The 20,631-nt window shown below is 44.7% G+C and overlaps 1 protein-coding gene and 1 long non-coding RNA gene across 2 annotated transcripts; both read right to left on the bottom strand.

Moving 5' to 3' along the window:
• Positions 1–1,966: 1,966 nt before the first annotated feature.
• On the bottom strand, positions 1,967–3,438 carry LOC141025568 (uncharacterized). Its single transcript, XR_012187388.1, has 3 exons — positions 3,311–3,438; positions 2,643–2,788; positions 1,967–2,553 (listed from the first exon to the last, which is right to left on the bottom strand). It is a non-coding gene; the product is annotated as an uncharacterized lncRNA (long non-coding RNA).
• Positions 3,439–4,998: 1,560 nt separating this feature from the next.
• On the bottom strand, positions 4,999–15,925 carry LOC109781865 (uncharacterized). Its single transcript, XM_020340461.4, has 5 exons — positions 15,682–15,925; positions 6,448–8,563; positions 6,150–6,362; positions 5,936–6,060; positions 4,999–5,745 (listed from the first exon to the last, which is right to left on the bottom strand). The coding sequence occupies exons 2-5, from the start codon at positions 8,472–8,474 to the stop codon at positions 5,213–5,215; spliced, it is 2,898 nt and encodes a 965-aa protein (XP_020196050.1). The 5' UTR covers positions 8,475–8,563; positions 15,682–15,925; the 3' UTR covers positions 4,999–5,212.
• Positions 15,926–20,631: the final 4,706 nt, after the last annotated feature.

Raw genomic sequence — 20,631 nt, forward strand, 5'->3', positions numbered from 1 at the left:
GTCATGCAGCTGCGTCTCTGGCCCGCCCAGGATGAAAAGCCCATTTTCTGACATGATTTTTTGTCATAGAAGTAGGAGCCCACCACATCTATGATGATACCAGGTTTTGTCACAATTATCGTCATAGAAGTGTCATAAGCATGACAGGAAAAAAATTCGTTCGGCCCAAAATGTCACGGATGTGTCTTTTTTTGTAGTGAGGAAAGGGGGGCGCCGCCCCCTCCCCTAGTCCAATTCGGACTCCTTCCCTGTGGTGGGCACACCACCACTTTGTGGGCTGGTGTGCCTCCCTCCCATGGCCCATATCTTCCCCCGGGGGGTTTCGGTAACCCTCCCGGTACTCCGATATGTACCCGATACACTTCGGAACACTTCCGGTGTCCGAATACTATCATCCAATATATCAATCTTTACCTCTCGACCATTTCGAGACTCCTCGTCATGTCCGTGATCTCATCCGGGACTCCGAACAATATTCGATCACCAAATCACATAACTCATATAATACAAATCGTCATCAAACGTTAAGCGTGCGGACCCTACGGGTTCGAGAACTATGTAGACATGACCGAGACACCTCTCCGGTAAATAACCAATAGCGGAACCTGGATGCTCATATTGGTTCCCACATATTCTATGAAGATCTTTATCGGTCGAACCGTTATGACAACATACGTTATTTCCTTTGTCATCGGTATGTTACTTGCCCGAGATTCGATCATCGGTATCTTCATACCTAGTTCAATCTCGTTACCGGAAAGTCTCTTTACTCATTCCGTAATGCATCACCCCGTAACTAACTCATTAGTCACATTGCTTGCAAGGCTTATTATGATGTGCATTACCGAGAGGGCCCAGAGATACCTCTCTGATACTCGGAGTGACAAATCCTAATCTTGATCTATGATAACCCAACAAACACCTTCAGAGATACCTGTAGAGCATCTTTATAATCACCCAGTTACGTTGTGAGGTTTGATAGCACACAAGGTATTCCTCCGGTATCCGGGAGTTGCATAAACTCATAGTCAAAGGAATATGTATAAGTCATGAAGAAAGCAATAGCAATAAAACTTAACGATCATTATGCTAAGCTGACGAATGGGTCATGTCCATCACATCATTCTCCTAATGATGTGATCCCATTCATCAAATGACAACACATGTCTATGGTTAGGAAACTTAAGCCATCTTTGATTAACGAGCTAGTCTAGTAGAGGCTTACTAGGGACACTGTGTTTTGTCTATGTATCCACACATGTATCAAGTTTACAGTTAATACAATTCTAGCATGAATAATAGATATTTATCATGATATAAGGAAATATAAATAACAACTTTATTATTGCCTCTAGGGCATATTTCCTTCAGTATTATGTTGTAGGCTTACCGTGTCGAAGGAGAGATACGAAGTAGGGTTACGACGTTATACTCAACTCTTGCCTGTCGGTGGATGGACGCCACATAACTAATATTCCTTATCCACTGCATGATTATAATTTAAGCTAGTCCATGAGCCAAGCATGTGTGTACTGTAAAGCACTGGATCTGCGATGTAATAACATGACATGTGGTGTATTCTTGGTATTTCATCATCGACTGTGTGTGTTGGTTATTGATCCAGGAACTGACATAGAAAGCGCACACCTTAGGGGCCCCTCTCGGGACTGGTCAAGATCAGAAGCGGCTACAGTACGACGTGATGAGGCAAACGACAGAGTATGATAAAGGCGAGGGTGTCCCGATCTTTCGATGAGATAGTAACTGTCGATTTGGTGGAGACGACTTTGACGATCTGACTACAAACATGCACAACGTTGCGCCTTAGCAATTGCTAAACCAACTCCAAGAGGTTATTGACCACGCCGGAGCACGATCAACTTGACCACGAAGGTCTATTCCTGCAAGTAATCGAAGAACAAGCAAGAATATGATAATGCAGTCTGAATATGGCGAATATATATGAAATATTGATAAAAGTGGGGATCCGAAAGCGGTCTTGGTCTGGTCGTTGGACACAAACAAAGTACACGAAGTTGCAATGGCTAACTTTTAACTAAACAAATCTCAAGGAAAAAGCTACTAGATTGATCTGCTTATATAGGAGCAAGGGGTGGCGGCTAAGGAGGTGGGAGGACGTCCCAAGGCAGCCTAAAACTAATCCTAGGTCGTCCAAGGCACATGGGCCCAAGTAGAGGTGATGCAACACCTTTGGACTTGTAGTTTGACTCGGATTCTGCTGCAGCATCAGATTGTTTTGTCAATATCTCAACGCTCCGGACAAATTTGAAGGTGAATCTAATTGGGTTGGAAAGTGCATGAAATAAACTTTTCAACAAAAAAAGAATCACCCAATTCGGAGTACGGATGGAAGAGATCTTGGAGTTTTCATCCAGGTATGTCTGTGCAGTCCGAATCTGAGTCCAGAACATGTGGGACTTGAACTCTATTTTCTCTTGGCCCAAAAGTGACGTGAGAGGACTTTTTGAACAACACATAAACTTCTCTTTTTCCCTTATCTTCATATATGGATTGTACAAATGTCCCATACACCTACAATTAGACATGACACAAAAGTCCGTGAAGTATTTTTGTTCTGAATAACATAAATAAATTATTGCATAATTTGCATTAGCAATCACCTCACAAATATGCACGTATGCAATATTTTTGGCCGTATCCGAGGTAGTCATGTCCTCATTAGTGTACCAGGTCGATAGGGAGCAAACCTTGAGCCGAGCGATGGTGTGGACGAGCATGGCTGACCAAATCGAGCAGTACATGTAGACTGGAGATGATAGAGGGATGGAAACATCAGTGAAAGATCGATGCCGACGGAGAAGAGAGATCAACGGTGACCGGGACGGAGACACAACAGGAGGATCGCATCATGAGTTGCATGAACAAAATTGAACTAGGATCTAATACTATGTTAGAAAATATGCAATTTGTATTTCCTAGTGGACAATGGCCAATATATATATATACACATGTATAGATGGTAAGTATGCAGAAAACCCATTATACGGGGGAAATATACAAGTTATACATGGAACATGATATAATCTAGCAAGGAGGACAGGGAACAAAAAGGCACCATGCCCAGTAAGCTACACTAAATTGATTATTTGGCCTCAATGCATATCTCTTTGTACAACATAACACATCATTTCACATGAGATGTCAGAATTGCGTAAACATGAAAAAAAAATGCAAGGGAACTAACAAACACCAAAATATGAAGTACCACAAATTAAACATGATGTAGAACTCTTGTTCAGTCATAAGGTCACATTAGTGAAGAGGTTACCAGAGTTGAGACGGGGGAAGCGATCGTCGGCGAGGTTGAGTCGTAAAAAAAGCCGAGATACTTGAGTCGGGGAGGCGGCCGGGGCGAGGTTGGCGAGGGGAGGCGACGAGGTAGGCAAGGTCGGCGTGGTCGGTGGAGAGCTGTCTGGGATGGGGGGATGGTGGGGCTGGTAGGGTCGGCCGTCAGACCACGGGTTCCCACAGTTATCGGAGAGATGCAATGGTGAAGAAGGTGCGTCGCTGCTCTAAAAGCTCTTGGAGTCGAGACCCCGAACAGGTTGGATGTTGGCTCCCATGGCCGACAGAGGAAAGGCATGGTGGGAGGATATCGTGCTAGCGGAAGAGGTCGGGGGAGAAGGCACTGGCCTTTGTTGTTCTTTCGTCACCGACACGCCGCTGTGCGTCTCCCTACTGGAGAGGGTGGGGGAGAGCGCATCGTTGGCTACCGCTACTCCTGAGGTGCATCGTGGGCGAGATGATATGAGAAGGATTGGAGGGGGGTTCTAGAGAGGAAAGTAACAACGGTGAGTGGTGGGTCCATTTGTAGATTTTTCTAGGGACCAGGGCAACTAACCATGTGAGCCAACATGTTTGATCCACATGCATAACAGAAAGTGCACCTTCATGTAAATCCATGATAGGCAGTAAAAATATTCAAAGAAAACCAAAAAATTCAAAGCTTAGCCGGTTTAGTAAATTCATTTACTAGGGGCGGTCGCGCTCTTTGCCGCACCACTTGGTTGTATCGGCTTATTCCACAATCATGATATTTATGTTTTTTTATGTGTTTAGCAGATTCATCGGTATAAAAAACATTCATGTTCACACACGCGCGCGCAAGCCGAGAAAGCATGAGCAGTAGTCGACGACCATCTAACAACGACGAATCTACAACATTGAAGGATAGAGCATCGGTACACTCGAGAAGGTGGATAGTCATGGTGAGTGATGGCACAGAGGACTAAGGCGTGGGGGCCGAGGCGGGCGTGCCCATGGGGCTGGACCTTTGCCAACACGAGGGAATCGTCTCGGTGCTTTGTTCGCGAACCAGCACGAACACAAGTATGCAACATAATGCCAGCAAAACCCTAACCAAGTGACGACCCCATGGCAAAGCAATGCTTTTCATCAACTGAACTAAAATATAAAATAAAAATACTCCCTCCAATCAATATGAATTATCGCTAATCTAATACAACTTACAGCGATAATTAATATGGATCAGGTGTATGGTCCACGAGGGAAAGAAAACTCAAAACGCTCACGGCTCTCCGCTCCTTGGGAGCCTATCAAATAAACTATTCCCTCTGTCCTGAAATGTAAGATGTTTTATAAGACCGTGATAGTATCAAAAAGCGTCTTAGATTTTGGGACGGAGAAAACGTCTTACATTTTAGGACGAAGGGAGTAATAAAGTTGCTCAGGAGTTCACTAGATTAGCTAGATTTTTCTTAACTTTTGATTGGTTTGAGGAGCCTTAAATGAGATTGTAACGATGCTCGTAAACAATTTATTGGTTATCTCCAATGAATAAAGCTTCTGGTTTATTTAAAAAAGACTAAGAAAAATTACAACAGGGTCCATCAGGGATAAAACTCGAAACACTAACAGCTCCCCATTTTTTGGGAGTCTAGTATTTGTAAGGATATTTAAGGGCGCTGCAAAAGGGTTTTAAAAGCAACTCTGAACTTAGGGAAAAGCAACTCTGAACTTAGGGCAAATTGCTGTGAACAGATATTTCTTTACAGAGGGGGTAGTAGATTAACTAGTAGGCACGCGAAGGTCGACCAAGGCTCAGATCACAAGTCCACTACCTTGCCTACCTACAAAGCGCACAGCACATACGCTACCATTTTAAAGAGGACGGCTCAAGGCTAGGGTCAGACTACACCATGGCGAGGCTTCAGGATGAGCTCGAAGCCTTCATCTCCCCTCGCACCGCAACCATCACAGCGCCTTCACGTTGCATCTCCTGGATGAGTTGCTCAAATCTTGGAGTTAGCTGAGCCACAAAGCCGAACAGTGCGCCTGTGGGGGCACCCAAGCTTGAGTGGGTCTGTCCATGGCTTGCAGACGTTGCAGCCAGCACGGTGGGAGCCGAAGTAGCCCTGGCTACACCTTCAACAGGTGCTGGAGCGTTGGGTTGGACCGACGACTGTTCCTGCTCCATGCCTTGCCCCTCTGCTGGGATGTGTACTTGCTCCATGCCTTGCCCCTCTGCCGGGATGTGTTCCTGCTCCATGCCTTGCCCCTCTGCTGGGATGTGTTCCTGCTCCATGCGTTGCCCCTCTGCTTCTTCAGGAGCTTCAGGCTGTTTTACCATCTCTTCCTCCTGTGCACAATGGCCTTTGCCATGTCGCTGTTCTTCCACTGTACGAAACTTATTTGCTCTTCTGGGCCTGAATGCCGCCCACAGGTAGGGTCGTCCTTGGAAAGCTGCACGCAAGAGAGAGCGAAGTTCGTAACCCATGAGTGACAAAGATTACAATGTAAAGAACGACTTAGATACAGGTTCAAGAGATTTTATGTTATTTATAAAGGATGAATGCGAATATCGCTAGAAATCAACTGCAGCATCATTTTTTTCTTTTACAAATATATGTTCCGAAAAGAGCAGAAGACATACTTTGGTGTTGTTCAGGCAGTAGAATAGAAGGGAAAATCAGCATTTCGGCCTCGCCGACAACAGCTAGTAAGACCATATCATTTTCCACAACTTCCTTAACTAGTTGATCAAGGTCCGTACGTTGCCTAGTAACAGAAACCAGTAATTATTAGATACCGGATGGTGCAAAAAGGTGGACGTTATGCAGATTAGTGTCGAGGGGTAAGCAAGACACCTCATTTTGTGGGGAAAGAAATACAAAGCGATGTCACTATCAGTGGGTCTTGACACCTCAAAGCTCCTAGGCCAAGCCTCCATCCTAGACAGCTTTGTTACTTCAACCACCGGCTGCAATGATCTTGACAATTTACACACAATCTCACAGTATTTGGTTGACAAATGTGCATCTAATGAAACATAGTCCTTGCTGCATGTCTTGATGAGTCCACTGTTGAACAAAAAACAAAAGCATCAGCACATAGGGAGAGTGCCTATTGACACTTGAAAATGGAAAAGGAAAGGATATGTTCTACCTCCAAATAGGTTCATCGATGGGAAGGGAACTATAGTGTTGCAGCTTGAAAGATTCTGAAACGGGTGGATTGGAGACATTGGTCTCCTTCACAACAACTTTTTGTGTTATCATAGCAGTACCACTTTCCACACCGGCAAGATTTTGGCCACCACCGTCGTCATCTTCACCCTCATACCCTATAAGTTTTCTCCTTTTCTTCAACCTATAATTCTCAACTTCATTATCATCGTCATCATGCGAATCAAGCTTCTCTTCCAACAATGATTCTGCCATCTTGCCCTTAGACCTGTCATCATCGCCTCTTCCGTCATTCGTAAGGGTAGTGTTTCGCTTACTACTATCAAGCGGATTGTGATTTGCTTTCTGCTCCACGCAATTGGTCATGAAAGATGCCATGGCTGATTGGCGACTTGCAAGATTTTGATCACCATAATCACTGTCTGCATATTCATCCCCTGTAGGCCTTCTTGCCTTCTTTGGCCTACCATTCTCAACTTCATTATCATCGTCCTCATTTGAATCAAGCTTCTCATCCAACAATGGCTTCATCATCTTGCCCTTAGACTTGTCGTCGTCGCCTCTTCCATCATTTGTAAGGGCAGTGTTCCACTTTCTACTATCAAGTTGATTGTGATTTGCATTCTGCTCCACGTAATTGCAGTCTTCATCCTCATACCCTACAGGTCTTCTCCTTGTCTCCTTTGGCCTACCATTCCCAACATCATTATCATCATCCTCATGTGAATCAAACTTCTCTTCAACCAATGGTTTTGTAATCTTGCTCTTAGACTTGTCATCATCGGCTCTTCCATCATTCATAAGGGCGGTGTTCCGCTTTCTACTAGCAAGTCGACCGTGATTTGTATTTTGCTCCGTGTTATTGCTCATGGGAGATGCCTCAGCTGGTTGGCGACTTGAAAGGTTCTTAACGAATAAAGGACCACAATTGACTCCGAAGTGAGGTTGGAGATTTTGCATGACTTTACCCTTCAACCCTAGGCTAGAAGTCGAAGCTTCCTTCCCCATCGAGAGGTCTCCATTCTTATCTTCACCAATCATTGTTTGTTTGACATTATTTGAGTTAGAAACCACCGACGAGGGGTGTGATATCTTTGAAATATGAAATGGGGAATTTGAGTCATCGTCCAACCCTCTGGAGGCAGGATATACTGAGGAAATTCCATCTCCAAGCCAAGAGGCCCCGGGTGGCGCAGACATAAGTTGCTCGATATCCTTCTGCGAAGGAACAAAGCCATAGTTTGGACTTGAAGACAACGAAGACTTCTCAAATTCCTTCAATGGAGAAACCATGTAAATGTTTGGTATTGAGGAAGGTGACCTAGGCATCCCAATGTTCTTTGGCGGGGAGGCTCTATCATTGTCTTGCCTCAAGGAAGAGAGCTTAGGCTTGCTCTTTGGCGGGGAGGATCTACCATTGTCCTGCCTCAAGGAAGAGCGCTTAGGCTTAGGTCGAGAAATTGGGCTATTCGACCTTGACAAAGACGGTCTAGACTTTTGAACATCCTCCTCACTAGAAATTGGGCATTTGTTAGACCTCGAGTACAACTCGATATTCTTTGGCCTTGAAGAAGACTTTCTATCCTTCTTCGAAGATTTCAAGCCATTGGTTGGCCTTGAGGAAGAGGGCATTTCAATATTGTTCCGTGGACCAACCACGCTATTGTTTGGCCTTGAGCTGGAGGGCCTCATACTATTTTTCATCCTGGAAGAACCATTGTTCAACCTTGAGGACAAGGGGCATGATAAATCTTTTGCATGACACTCAACCTTAGAGTTGCTAGTCGCCTCTGGAGGAATTTGCCTTGCCTTCTGAGTCACAAAAACATCATCACCTCTTCCATTAGCATTGTTATATCTATTTGCCACCGGTACTCTAAAATGTTCTAGAGTTCTCTTTGTTTGAGCCACGCTCTTCTTCCAGATACTACTTTGTTTCTTCTTTGTTGATCGCTTGAAAGAACTTGGACCAAAGCCATGGCCACCGGCATGTCTTCGATTTCCCATTTGCTTCAGATAATTCACGAACTAGCCTCAAAGTTTTTCAGTGGGTGGCAAACAGGATGCCAAAAGACACAGTTGCACCCAAGCAATATCTATAAAGAGAACATCAACCCAATCACCTCTATAGGAAGACAACATGGATAATATACTTGATGTACAAAAATTAAGAACCCAACAAACTTGTCTTCTAACTTTTACCATGAAAGTGTTATTACTTTCTAATTCTATGGTGCCAACCTTAAGGCAAGTTTGCTTCGAGTCCAACTGTGAGGACACTAGAAGACAACCATGGGCCTTGGATCAATATAACAAACTTAAACAATTTGTCACAAACAAAATTAGGACCACAAAGTTTGGTTGAAGCATGTCTTGTTGATGACTGGTATTGCCATCAACTTTGTCCAGAAAGTGAATCTATGGCATAAGAACAATAGGTATGGATAGGTTATAAACCAAACACACCTTTGCTCCAACAACACTCAGGTTACATGAATAATAAAAATTGGAAACTGGCCAAGAAATTGTTACCTAGCAATTGAGGTCGAGAACTCCTGCAACACATGGGCCATATCTATAATGAAATGTGGCAAGCCTCAATATTGGTTACGCACTAAACACATGGTTAAGAAATTGTGACCGTCTGGCCGATGTGAAATTGAGGTCAAGCACCAAATAGCGTGTAGAAAGGAGTGTTCATGGCCGATTTAGCGGTTCCAGATAAACACACAATCCAACACAAATGCTTCGGCCAAGCAGTTTCGAATGGGTATACCGGTTCGCTCCTCAACTTGACAGTAGATCTCAACAGTGGAAGGACTATAAGAGGTCAACACATTTAACAACAACCTTTTGCCATGTCTGCAACTTTCTTGTGTGAATTGGATGGACAGATGTCACATAAAGATGGAGCCTATTATACTGCAATGGTTTGGGAAGACGCTCTTGTATGAAGGTGCTCCGGGTCAGCATGGTCATCTCCATAGGGTTATTGTAGTGTATCGTGGGTGGGCAAGAACTCAAGCAGGTAGGATCATTTGACACACACATGTAAGGATGGCAAGGAACGCCTCAACACGTGATGGTTGTCACACAGTCATCGAGGTTCTTATGTGTGATTGTTCTTTAGCAAGAACTTGCTGGGCATTTGCAGTTGTGGTGCTTTTCAAGGTTTCCAATGTTCAAGATATCAAACGGTTTATCACAACTCGATGGGTCACTGCTAAGATCATGCCATATTGGTTGGGTTAATCGGTTGGCAAATTTATCGGCTTGACAAGCGACTTATTGGACATATACCGATTGTCAAGACCCCTCCAGGCAAAAACCTCAAAATTGGCCCTCGCCCCCAGCTACCTCCCACAAAATATATCACCCCGCGTTTGGGTACTACCCGGTGCATCACCATGCTTCCGATTCACCCCGCCGCCGCCAACATACTAGCCTCTGACAGCTAGAGCTAGCCAGCCTAAGCTCCTCACTCTTTGGATCTCTCCCTCGTCTTCCCCAGGAGTTGACGCACCGACGCCTCTACACCTACCATCTCATCCAAGAGCACGACAGCCGACGCCACCTAGAGAAGATTTTCGTTGCCACCCCTTCCTCTAGCAACACAAGACTTGTTGCCATCCCCTACTCGAGGAGAACCTCCTCCGCGGTATAGTTTCAAGCAACAATGAGCATTGTTTCTCCCTCTCTTCTCTAGTTAAGCAGTGATGAACATGGTTTCTCCCTCTCTTCTCTGTCCAATATTAATTTTGTGTTGAATATAGCACATTTTAGTGTTGGGAACCTAGCAACACAAGACCTGCTGCAATCCCCTACTCAAGGAGAAGTTCCTCCACTGTATAGTTTCAAGCAGCCATGAGCATGGTATCTCATTAATTTTTGTGTTAAATATAGCACATTTTAGACTTTTTGGTGTTGGAAACCTATGATTTGGAAAACAAAAACTGGTCGATCAATAGCCGACAGATAAATCGATTAATTAGTCGGTTTTTGATTAATCTCTAAACCCAAGTCGATCGAGCAGTAAACGGTAAGTGATATCTTGAACATTGAAGATTTCAAATGTTATTCACGTCATATCTATTCTCGCTACTAGTGAATAACATTGCATAATTTATTTCTATAATTTCATATGAATAACTAACGCTAAATTATTTGACACTCCTGAAAATGAAATTAGGTTTCTCCAAATTGTACATATATCATCAGACATCATACCCTCAACTCAAAACACTAAATTTTGGAGACCATATTTGAAGATAGACAAGAGGAAACTAACAAGTCCAGTAAATTATACTACAAATGTACAAAATGTACCATATGGCGAAATACAAATATTTTGTATGACTAATGGTGAACTACATTTTGGGAACACATAAATAAAAAATGTTCTATACACCGTTGTTGAAAACATATTGTTTTTCTCAAAGCACCTAACTCTTGGCTCAAAATGTTGGGTTTTAGTCCCACATTGGTTCTGGATAGCGGCAGAGCCCATGTGCCCTAATACCAAACCTTGCCGGTCAATATTGATGGGTTGGAACACTAAATGCTAGCCAATGTGTGACCAGTCATGGGAGGTGGCAAAGCACGCTTTATAAGGGTGAGGGCGTTCCCTCATATAAGCATATGGTGCTCTATAGTTATACTTAGATGGGTACAGGGGCTAAGCCAGGATTTGATCGAGGCAAGCCTAATGGTGGAGCCAGGATTTCGATATGGAGGGCCAAAAAAATTGTGAATAAAAACATGATTCCATTTCTATAATATTTTGCCACTTAGAACTATTAAAATTTATAGAAAAATAATTATCATATTACTATAATAATTTGTTAGCTAGACCCTACAAAACGGTTGTATTTGTATTATTTTAAATTTGACTCTATGATTGAAATAAGATAAAAAGATATTACTAATTTTGTCACAAGAGAGCTTAGCTACTAATTATCTATCCTTGAATATTTCCATGCAATGCCAAAGGAATGTCTCACCCCATTATACGACACTCAAAATGAATGGTAATGTTAAAATCTGACGTCAGGCTTTTGACCATGGCAAATCGGACATTTTTTATGGCAAATTAGGTTGTGGTGAGGATGTCAATTTCCTTTGCAAGCATGAAAAATCATTGCAACAACATAATTTGCCATAAAAAATGTTTGATTTGCCATGTTAAAAAATCTGATGTTTGATTTGTAGAAAAATCAAAAAGGAATAAATATTGATGGTGTTTAACAATGCTTTTCTCTTCATAACTACTGAACTACAATTTTTGAACTAGATCACATATCACATAACCAAAAGTACTAAATCTAATGTATATAATTTGAGAGAGATAATATAGTACTCCCTCCGTTCCTTTATATAAGGTGTATTTGTTTTTTTTAAGTCAAACAAGTGCAAGTTTGACCGAGTTTTTAGAAAAATATATCAACAATACGAAATTTTTATCATTTGATCCATCATGAAAAGTAGTTTCATATTTTATCTACTAGGTATTGCAGATGTTGTTATTTTATTTTATAATCTTGGTCAAACATTCAAATGGTTGACTTGCACGGAAACCAATACACCTTATATTCTGGAACGAAGGGAATAATCAATAGTGATATTGCTAGCCTTATTATTTCTATGACTAAATCGAAGACTAGAGTAGTGCAGGCAAGAGTTCCCTAGTGCAGACCCTTGTTCTGGTCGCGAGCTAAAGGGCAGACAACAGGGGTGTAGAGGCAGAGGCAATGGCACAACCCTAACTGTTTGCGTTAATCACGATAGACTAATTACGCCAGGCCTTGGAGACTAATGAAAGGATTCCATCAAGAGTGGGCTTCTCATAGCTCCTCCTTTTCCTGATTTTAAGCGAGGGGCTAGTATATGTGCTTCTCATAGTCCCTTTTCCCATGAGACAGGGGGCTAGTACGTGTAAACGGTTGTGTGATTGCTAACCTACTAATTGCCAAATGTCTCGTCGATGGTTGGGGATGCAGGCCCCTACTCGCCCCCTCGTCCCCACCACTAAATGGGTAGGACGATGGTATGGTGGAGGGTAAGCTTTCGGCAACACCTTTTTCGGACCCATGGTGCAATGGAGGTTTGGAAATGCTAAAGCAAGCCAAAGATTATGTAACAATTAAAGCGATATGCATGTTGAAGTGTATATGTGGATGCCTAGCCCTTTCCATTAGTTTGGACTTTTGGTTGCGTTGGCTACTGCATGAAGCTTAACATTGTATCAGGGGCTAAGGTCTTGAGTTCAAGTCCTGGCTTTCGCAATTTATCCAAAAACTGTTGTTGCCCCCCCCCCCCCTTGTGTCCACGTATAGCCTCTTGAGCCCTCTTAGTCTATTCACGTGTTGACTTCCCACGTCACACACGAGAGGGGTGTTGAAGTGTATATGTGGATTGCCTAGCCCTTTCCATTAGTTTGGACTTTTGGTTGCGTTGGCTAGTGCATGAAGCTTAACAATGCAAAGGATCTAGTTGATCATGGGTGCCCGCACATAGAATAGAGATAAAAAGAATATATGAGGACAAGTGATGATCGATGAGAATGGTGTGCAGTTTCAGCGAATCAACTAAAGGATTTGAAGTGGCGACAACACATGCATCCACGACCGAGCCAACTGACGTCATGGTGCCTCCACAAGGCACACATGGTGGGCCAAGATGGAGCAGCAACAACACAACCAAATCGTTGGTCCATGACAAGCACAAACAAGGGCAGCCATAAGAGAAGAGGATAGAAATTCTAAAGATACATAAGATATAGGCGGTCAAAATTTGAAGCAATCGGATGTGCTAAGTCTGATTGGAGCTAATTTTTATCAAACCTATACATGTGCATGAGATCATAATAGGAATTGACACCTACTCCCTTCGTTCCAAAATATTTGAAGTTCGCACTTTGTCCTAAGTCAAACATCTCTAAGTTTGACCAAGACTATTGAATTGAAAAATATACCAACATTTGTAACACCAAATTAGTTTTATTAGATTAGATTCATCCTAAAATATATTTTCATGCTGTAAATATTTGATTTAGTAGATCCTAATATGTTCGATGCTGATTATATTCAACTTCTGTGGCGCTGCAAGATGTCGTGCAAGCCCTAGGTTCGCTGGCAAGAGCTCATTGGCTTCAACACAAATAGGGTGTAGAGTTCATTTAAATAGAGAAGACGGATGTGGGGATATTTGAGACGAGAGTAGATGGGCACAAAGGTCGTGTGATCATCCACCATGGAGTCATGTCAGAGCTGATGAAGGAGACTAGAGGCTACTGCGTAGCATAGGTGAAGTATATGTAGTGGAAAAAGAGAAGCACGTGATGCACCTCAATGCCGGTCGAATTATATAGTGAAATTTCTCTAGTGGTTGAGATTGCAAAGGCTCGACGTGGTTAATGCGTCGCACATGGAACATAATGGACTAAGATAAATAGGTGGTCAAAGAAGTGCGCAAGGGTGCTCAATGGTGTTGGCAAGTACCATGTTCAAGTTAGTGTCTGGATCTATGAAGATTGAGATGATTGACATAAGTTGGCAATGGTAAATCTAAGAAAGTATTAGAAACTTTCAAGTGCCAAAGGCTTGGAGAGCATAAGTCGTAACTCAAGTCGGAATCTATCTGCGTTTTTTTTCCGCACCTCTTATCAAATCTAGGACGACGATAACTACCACACGTGTGGGCGTTAAGGGGTTTGCCCACACGTTTTGTGTGGTGTGGTGTCTAAGAGGACCAGCCCACACGCCTACGTGTGGGCAAAACAAATAATGCCCACACACCTCTTTTTTTCCTTGCGGTCTCTCTCACACGCCTACATGTGGCAAAATAGATAACGCCCATACGCCCGTACGTCAGGCCTCCTACCTCATGGTCCCGCACACCCCGCATGATAGTCACCACGCGCCCCGCAGTTGCCATGCTCCGGACCCTCTCCCATGTTCGTTTAACTGCAGTTGTCATGTCGCTGAACTAGAGTTGCCATGTCGGATGCCATCTCAGGTCGAGTGCCAGATGCCGTTTTTGGACAACTGCAGCTGTTGCCATGTATGGTCTGGCTTACTATAGTTGCCATGATTTGAAAACTTTAGGGGTTGCCACCTACTAACACTAGGCAGTTGCCATGTATGGTCTGGTTTACTACAGTTGCCATGATTTGAAAACTTTAGAAGTTGCCACCTACTAACACTAGGCAGTAGCCGTGTAGTGCTACAAAGAGATATGACAAAATAACATGTTCGGGTAAAAAGAGAGTTGTCATCTGCTTACAAGCACACTAGGGCAGTTGCCATGTATCCTGCAAAACACATGGCAACTGACATGTTCGGGTAAAAGAGAGAGTTGCCATCTGCTTACAAAACACACTAGGGCAGTTGCCATGTACCCTGCAAAACACATGGCAAGTGACAGCTTTGGGTGTGGGAGAGGAGATGGGTGTGTGGGCGAACTGATAAACGCCCACACACCAGCCCCTGTGCGTGAGTGAAAACTGACGTGTGGGCGAACTGCTAAACACCCACACACCGGCCCCTCCGTGTGGTGAAATGGACGTGTGGGCGACCGGGTGAATGCCCACACACCAGCCCAGTCCTACGTGGCACCACAAACATGCCAAGATTCATGCACCTACAAACGGACGCGGATCCACGCGTGTGGGCGAGATGCGTGTGGGCGTTAGTGTTTCCGCAAATCTATTGTTTGCTCGTGCCAACAATAGATCTGCACTAGTGCACCTTCTTTTATCTGTTGCCACAATGCGTTGGTGCTCACCGGGCTACCCCAGGCCAATCCCCACCGGAAATCAACCTATCGCAACTAAATCAACACACAAATCTGTAAGCATACATACATTCGACCCCTACCAAAACAGCGGCACAAGCAAGCAAACAGCACACAAATCTGTAATTTAGCATACATTCAACCCCTACCAAAACGGGGGACAAGCAAGCAAACAGCAAACGTGTCTGTAATCTAGCATGCATTCAACCCCTACCAAAACGGTGCATAAGCAAGCAAACAGCAAGCGCATGTCAGAAGAACAGATGCACGCGGTGGGAGCAAAAAAAATTCTTTTAAAACAGGAGATAAAGTGGAGAAAAGGCGCTAAGGCAGTGGAGAAACTGGATCGGAGTCTCGCGCTCGGAACCGCAGCCTCGCGATCGACCCTTACCCCGAGAATCCCCAACTGAGAGCCACCTCGTACCTCGATAAGATGAACGCACTGGCCGATGAGAACCCAAACTCGCAGTCGCCGAAGTAGGCCCGAACTCGTCCTACGGCGCCGCCAGTCGGAACTTAGCCGATAAATCTGCCCTCGATGTGCACCTCCGGCTGCTGAGGAAACCCTAGCTAAGCCACAGCGAGGAGCAACTGCATCGGAGCAAGATAAGGGGTGGCGAAAAGAAAGAAAAGAAACTCGGAAGGAATAAGGAGAGGAGAAACCCCGATCCCCGACCGTGGTATTTATAGGCGGCAACAGCACGTTGCGCAACCAGAGACCGGAGTCCAAAAGAAAACGGAGCGGCGAGCCACGCGGTCTTTCACTTTTCACTTTGAGGCCAAGCTGAGAAACGTGGCTCTGGAGCACGGTTTGATAAAAAGAATCACCCAGATACTCAATGGTGCAACTGCGCTTAATGGACGTCGCGAGCCCATGCTCATAGACTGAACGATGCAACAACTGCTTTCGGATTTGGTAAACTGTCCATCCACTTATTCTATATATGGAAAGATTCTTTAATTACATGGCGTTGATTTTTCTTCACCTCGTCCGACCAACCGTGTCAACCCAGCGATGACGTAATGTGCATTAATTCTGGTACAAGAAAATTCAAAAAACTATAATTTTCACACCGCGTGTCCGAATGATGATCCGTATTCACCGCTGAATTCCTTGTGACGAGCTCTTCAAAACTAGCTCCCATATGAATATCTTTTGATGATCTTTTCTAAAGAGCAACTTTGATGCTAGATGAGGCAAATTTAGTGCTAAAGATGAGCAACTTCGATGCTAGAAGAATTGCACCATGTGTATAAGTGAATTCGCGTAGTAGCCTCCTACTTAGTTGTGTGCAATAGGTAATAGGTGGTTACATAGTTCGTTGCCTATCATATTGTGAAAGTTGTTCACCGTAAAATGGGAAGTTGTCTAACATGGTTTTGTAGTTGTCTACCTCAGAAACCAAGTTGCCTACATCACTACGAAGCTTCCCACGAGTGATCCGTAATTGCCTAAAATATTATGAAAGTTGTCCATCATGGGATCTAAGTTGTCAACACTACTAAGCGCATGGTCGTTGGCTAGTCAGGTCACGGTGTTAGATGAGAAGTTGCATAGGGGGTTATCAGAAGTTTCATAGCGGAGCGGATCAGACAATTGCCTACAAACCTACGCAAATCCTTAATTTTTGGTCGAGTTGCCTACAAAAATCATTGAAATCTTCAGAAATAATGATGGAAAACACACATGAGTTGGCTAGTCAGGTCGTGACGAGCTTTCCAAAACTAAGCTCAACATGAATATGTTTCTTTAATATTTTTAAGAGCAATTTTGATGCTAGATGAGGCAACTTTAGTACTAAACAGAAGCAACCTCACTCCATTAAAAATAACTAATTAGCAACAATAAGCATCTAACTAATGATACAAAACAACTTCGAAACAGAGGTATATAACATCACAATTTTCCTTCTACCAGAGGCAACTTTAGTGCTAAAAGCAGGCAACTTCACTACATTCTGTGTCCTAGTTAATTTTATCTAATTTTCTCCTAACTTCCTCGCCAGTACCTCTAATTTTCCTATTGTTCACGCTAGTATGTCATCATTTCTAAATTGCCTATAATACTATGAAGTCATCTACCCGTGATGCTTTCGTGTCTACTATTGCTAGTTATGGTAGGCAACATGATGATGAATCTTGGCCACTTTAGAGTGTTTGTAGGCAACCTAGAAAACAATGATAAATAACTTCATTGTATTGTAGGCAACTATTTTGAAAAGTTAGGCAACTGTGCAACAATTGTAGACAACTCATTACCAAAAGCAGGCAACTATACATCAATGATAGGTAATTTATAGCATGTATAGGAAATTGAACATCAAGGGTAGGAACTGACCATCAACAATAGGCAATTGAGCAGTCATGATACTCAAGTTGGGATGATGTTAGCAAAATTCACAGATACACACAGTGCAATGAATTTGTTTTGCATGTAGCACTAAAGTTGCGTTATGTTTTGTGTGATTTTTCTCATTTTTTACGCAAACCAACCTAATAGTCAGTCCTACTAGGGCAAAAAGACCAGTTGCTTCCCTATAACACTATAGTTGCCTCCATTGCACCCAAAGTTGCCCTTGAAAAAAATTGACGAAATGTACTCATATAGGATCTAGTTTTGAAGAACTCGTCGTGAGAAACCTGACGGTGAAAACAGAATTGAATTTCGATACTTGAATCGAAAGTTATGGCTTTTACAATTTTTTGAACCCTAAAATAAATGCACGTGGGATAGGATTTAGGTTGATTGCATCGATAGCCATGTGTGTAGAGGGTGTGGACAAACAATTTCCTTTTCTAGTGTAGACAGTTGAACACAAGGACATGTAATTACTATATACGGCTGTGCGCTCCAGGCAACAAACGAGCGTCGTGGCGCTCTCTAGCCACGTCCAAAGAATCAGGCAATGTCTTTCATCCAAAACCCTAAGAGCAACTCCAATGGGGCGACCCATTTCATCCGCGGCCGTCCGTTTGGATCGGTGCAGACAGAAAAGGCGGCCCAACGCGCCGACCCAAACGGACGCGCGTCCGTTTTTCGTCCGCGGGCAACCCATTCCTGGCCCATTTTTGAGCCTGATTTGCGTCGGCGCGGACACCTGACGGACGCGCGCGCGCTCGCCTACTCCTGTCCCCGGGCCCGCTGGTCTGTGGCACATTTGCCTCCCCTCTCACCCCTCCCCCCGGCCAACAAGCAACCCTCGCCCCGCCTCCTCCGTCACCGACGCCGCCCATTTTTGCCGGCGACTCTTCCAGCTGCCGCCGCCTCCACATCCGCCCAGCAACGCCGCCCTGCCCCCCGTCGCCCGCCGCCGTCGTTTTGCCGCCGGGGAGCAAACTGGTTCCCGCCGCCGCTTCCCCCACCGCACAGCCGCCCGCGACCAAGAAGATGCCTCGCCGCCCCCGCCACATCCGACCGGCACGCTCGTCGGACGCCGGCAGGGCAGCTAGCTGGTCTGTGGGCGCCGCGTCTCTCCTCGCCGGCCGTCTCCTTCTTCGACGCCGGCAAGCTGTTCGACAGTTTGCCAAGGTACGAAAATGGACTCCGCCGACGAGTTCTTTTTCCACAATTTCCTTTGCGACTCCGACGATTTGTCGTCCAACGACGAGGAGGAGATATTGGTTGCCGTGTTGGTCCATCACCACCTCAACAACCAGCAGCCGTTGTTCCGTGGCTTCATTCCGAGCCACCTTCCGGCGTTGAATCGCAACCGAGAGAGCGGGCATTTCCTTCTCTGGAAGGACTACTTTGATACAACAAACCCGTTGTTCAAACATCACAAATTCCGTCGCCGGTTCCGTATGAGTAGGCATGTTTTCAACCGTATTAGAGAGGGAGTGGTCGGCTATGATGACTACTTTGAGTGCAAAGAGGATGCTGTCGGCAAGATTGGTTTCTCCTCTTATCAAAAATGCACTGCCGCCATCTGAATGCTTGCATACGGAGTGCTCGGTGATCTCATTGACGAGTACGTTCGTATGAGCGAGTCTACATGCCTAGAGTCCCTGTATAAGTTCTGCAAGGCTGTGATTGCTGTGTTTGGCCCTGAGTACTTGAGAGAGCCGACAGCTGAAGATACAGCCCGTTTGTTGGCGATGAATGCCAGCAGGGGCTTCCCGATGATGCTTGGCAGCATAGACTGCATGCACTGGGAGTGGAAGAACTGCCTTCTGCTTGGCAAGGGCAGTATAAGGGACATGTCAGGGCTTGCACTGTCATACTAGAGGTCGTGGCGTCTCAAGATCTCTGGATCTGGCACTCTTTCTTTGGCATGGCTGGATCACACAATGATATCAACGTGCTTCAGCGCTCGCCGGTGTTTGCTAGGCTTCCCGAAGGCAACAGCCCACCGGTGAACTTTACTGTCAACGGCCACAACTACGACAAAAGGGACTATTTGGGTGACGGTATCTATCCTCAGTGGACCACTATTGTCAAGACAATACCCAACCCTGTCGGAGAGAAAAGGAAAAGATTTGCCCAAGAGCAAGAGAGTGCTAGGAAGGATGTCGAGCGTGCCTTTGGTGTTTTGCAATCTCGATGGGGCATCGTTCGGTATCCTGCTAATACTTGGAGCACGCAGAAACTATGGGAGGTGATGACTGCTTGTGTGATCATGCACAATATGATCGTAGAAGATGAGCGCCCGGAACGTCTGTACGATCAAGGCTTTCAGTTTCAGGGTGAGAATGTTGTGCCTGAGCATGGAGTAGCGGCAACATTTGAGCAGTTCACTCAGTTTCATGAAGACATGCGTGATTGGGAAACTCACGTGCAACTGCAAAATGATTTGGTTGAACATATGTGGACTCATGTTGGCAATCAATAGATGTATCTTCTTTTATTCGTTTGCAAAACTATGTGAAACATTTTTATTTGTATTTGGCTTGTAAAACTATACTATTTATTTGGGCGGCTAAACTATTTTGCTTGTTAACATTTTCATTTCACAATATGTTTGAATGCAAATCAATGTAAAATTGTGCGGCCAGCCGGCCACGCCTGGACATATGGGTCGACGCGTTGGGCGCGCTGCCGACCCATATGAAAAACAGGGCGGACGCCGGGCGGGCGGCCGACCCAAACGGACAAAAAGCGGACGAAATCGCCGTCCGTTTGGGTCGGCCCGTTGGAGTTGCTCTAATTAACACCTAGGAGTGACATCTTGCTGGTACGCCCCTTCTCCCCCTCTCCTCCCCTCGGCGCCCATCCCCGCCGCCGGCCGCCCCGGCCGCGGCGGCCCCCTTCCCTCGCCGCCAGCCACTCCGACTGCGACGTCCACCCCCCAACGTCGACGGCCACTCCTGAAGGAAATATGCCCTAGAGGCAATAATAAATTTATTATTTATTTCCTTATTTCATGATAAATGTTTA

This window comes from Aegilops tauschii, chromosome 6 (assembly GCF_002575655.3).
Source record: "Aegilops tauschii subsp. strangulata cultivar AL8/78 chromosome 6, Aet v6.0, whole genome shotgun sequence".
Taxonomy (NCBI): domain Eukaryota; kingdom Viridiplantae; phylum Streptophyta; class Magnoliopsida; order Poales; family Poaceae; genus Aegilops; species Aegilops tauschii.

Coding starts and splice junctions, on each gene's coding strand:
- LOC109781865 (XM_020340461.4), bottom strand. CDS start 8,474: ATGGGAAATCGAAGACATGCCGGTGGCCATGGCTTTGGTCCAAGTTCT. Junction 6,061..6,149: donor TTCTTTCCCCACAAAATGAG/GTGTCTTGCTTA, acceptor TTCTGTTACTAG/GCAACGTACGGACCTTGATC. Junction 5,746..5,935: donor ACTGCCTGAACAACACCAAA/GTATGTCTTCTG, acceptor TCTTGCGTGCAG/CTTTCCAAGGACGACCCTAC.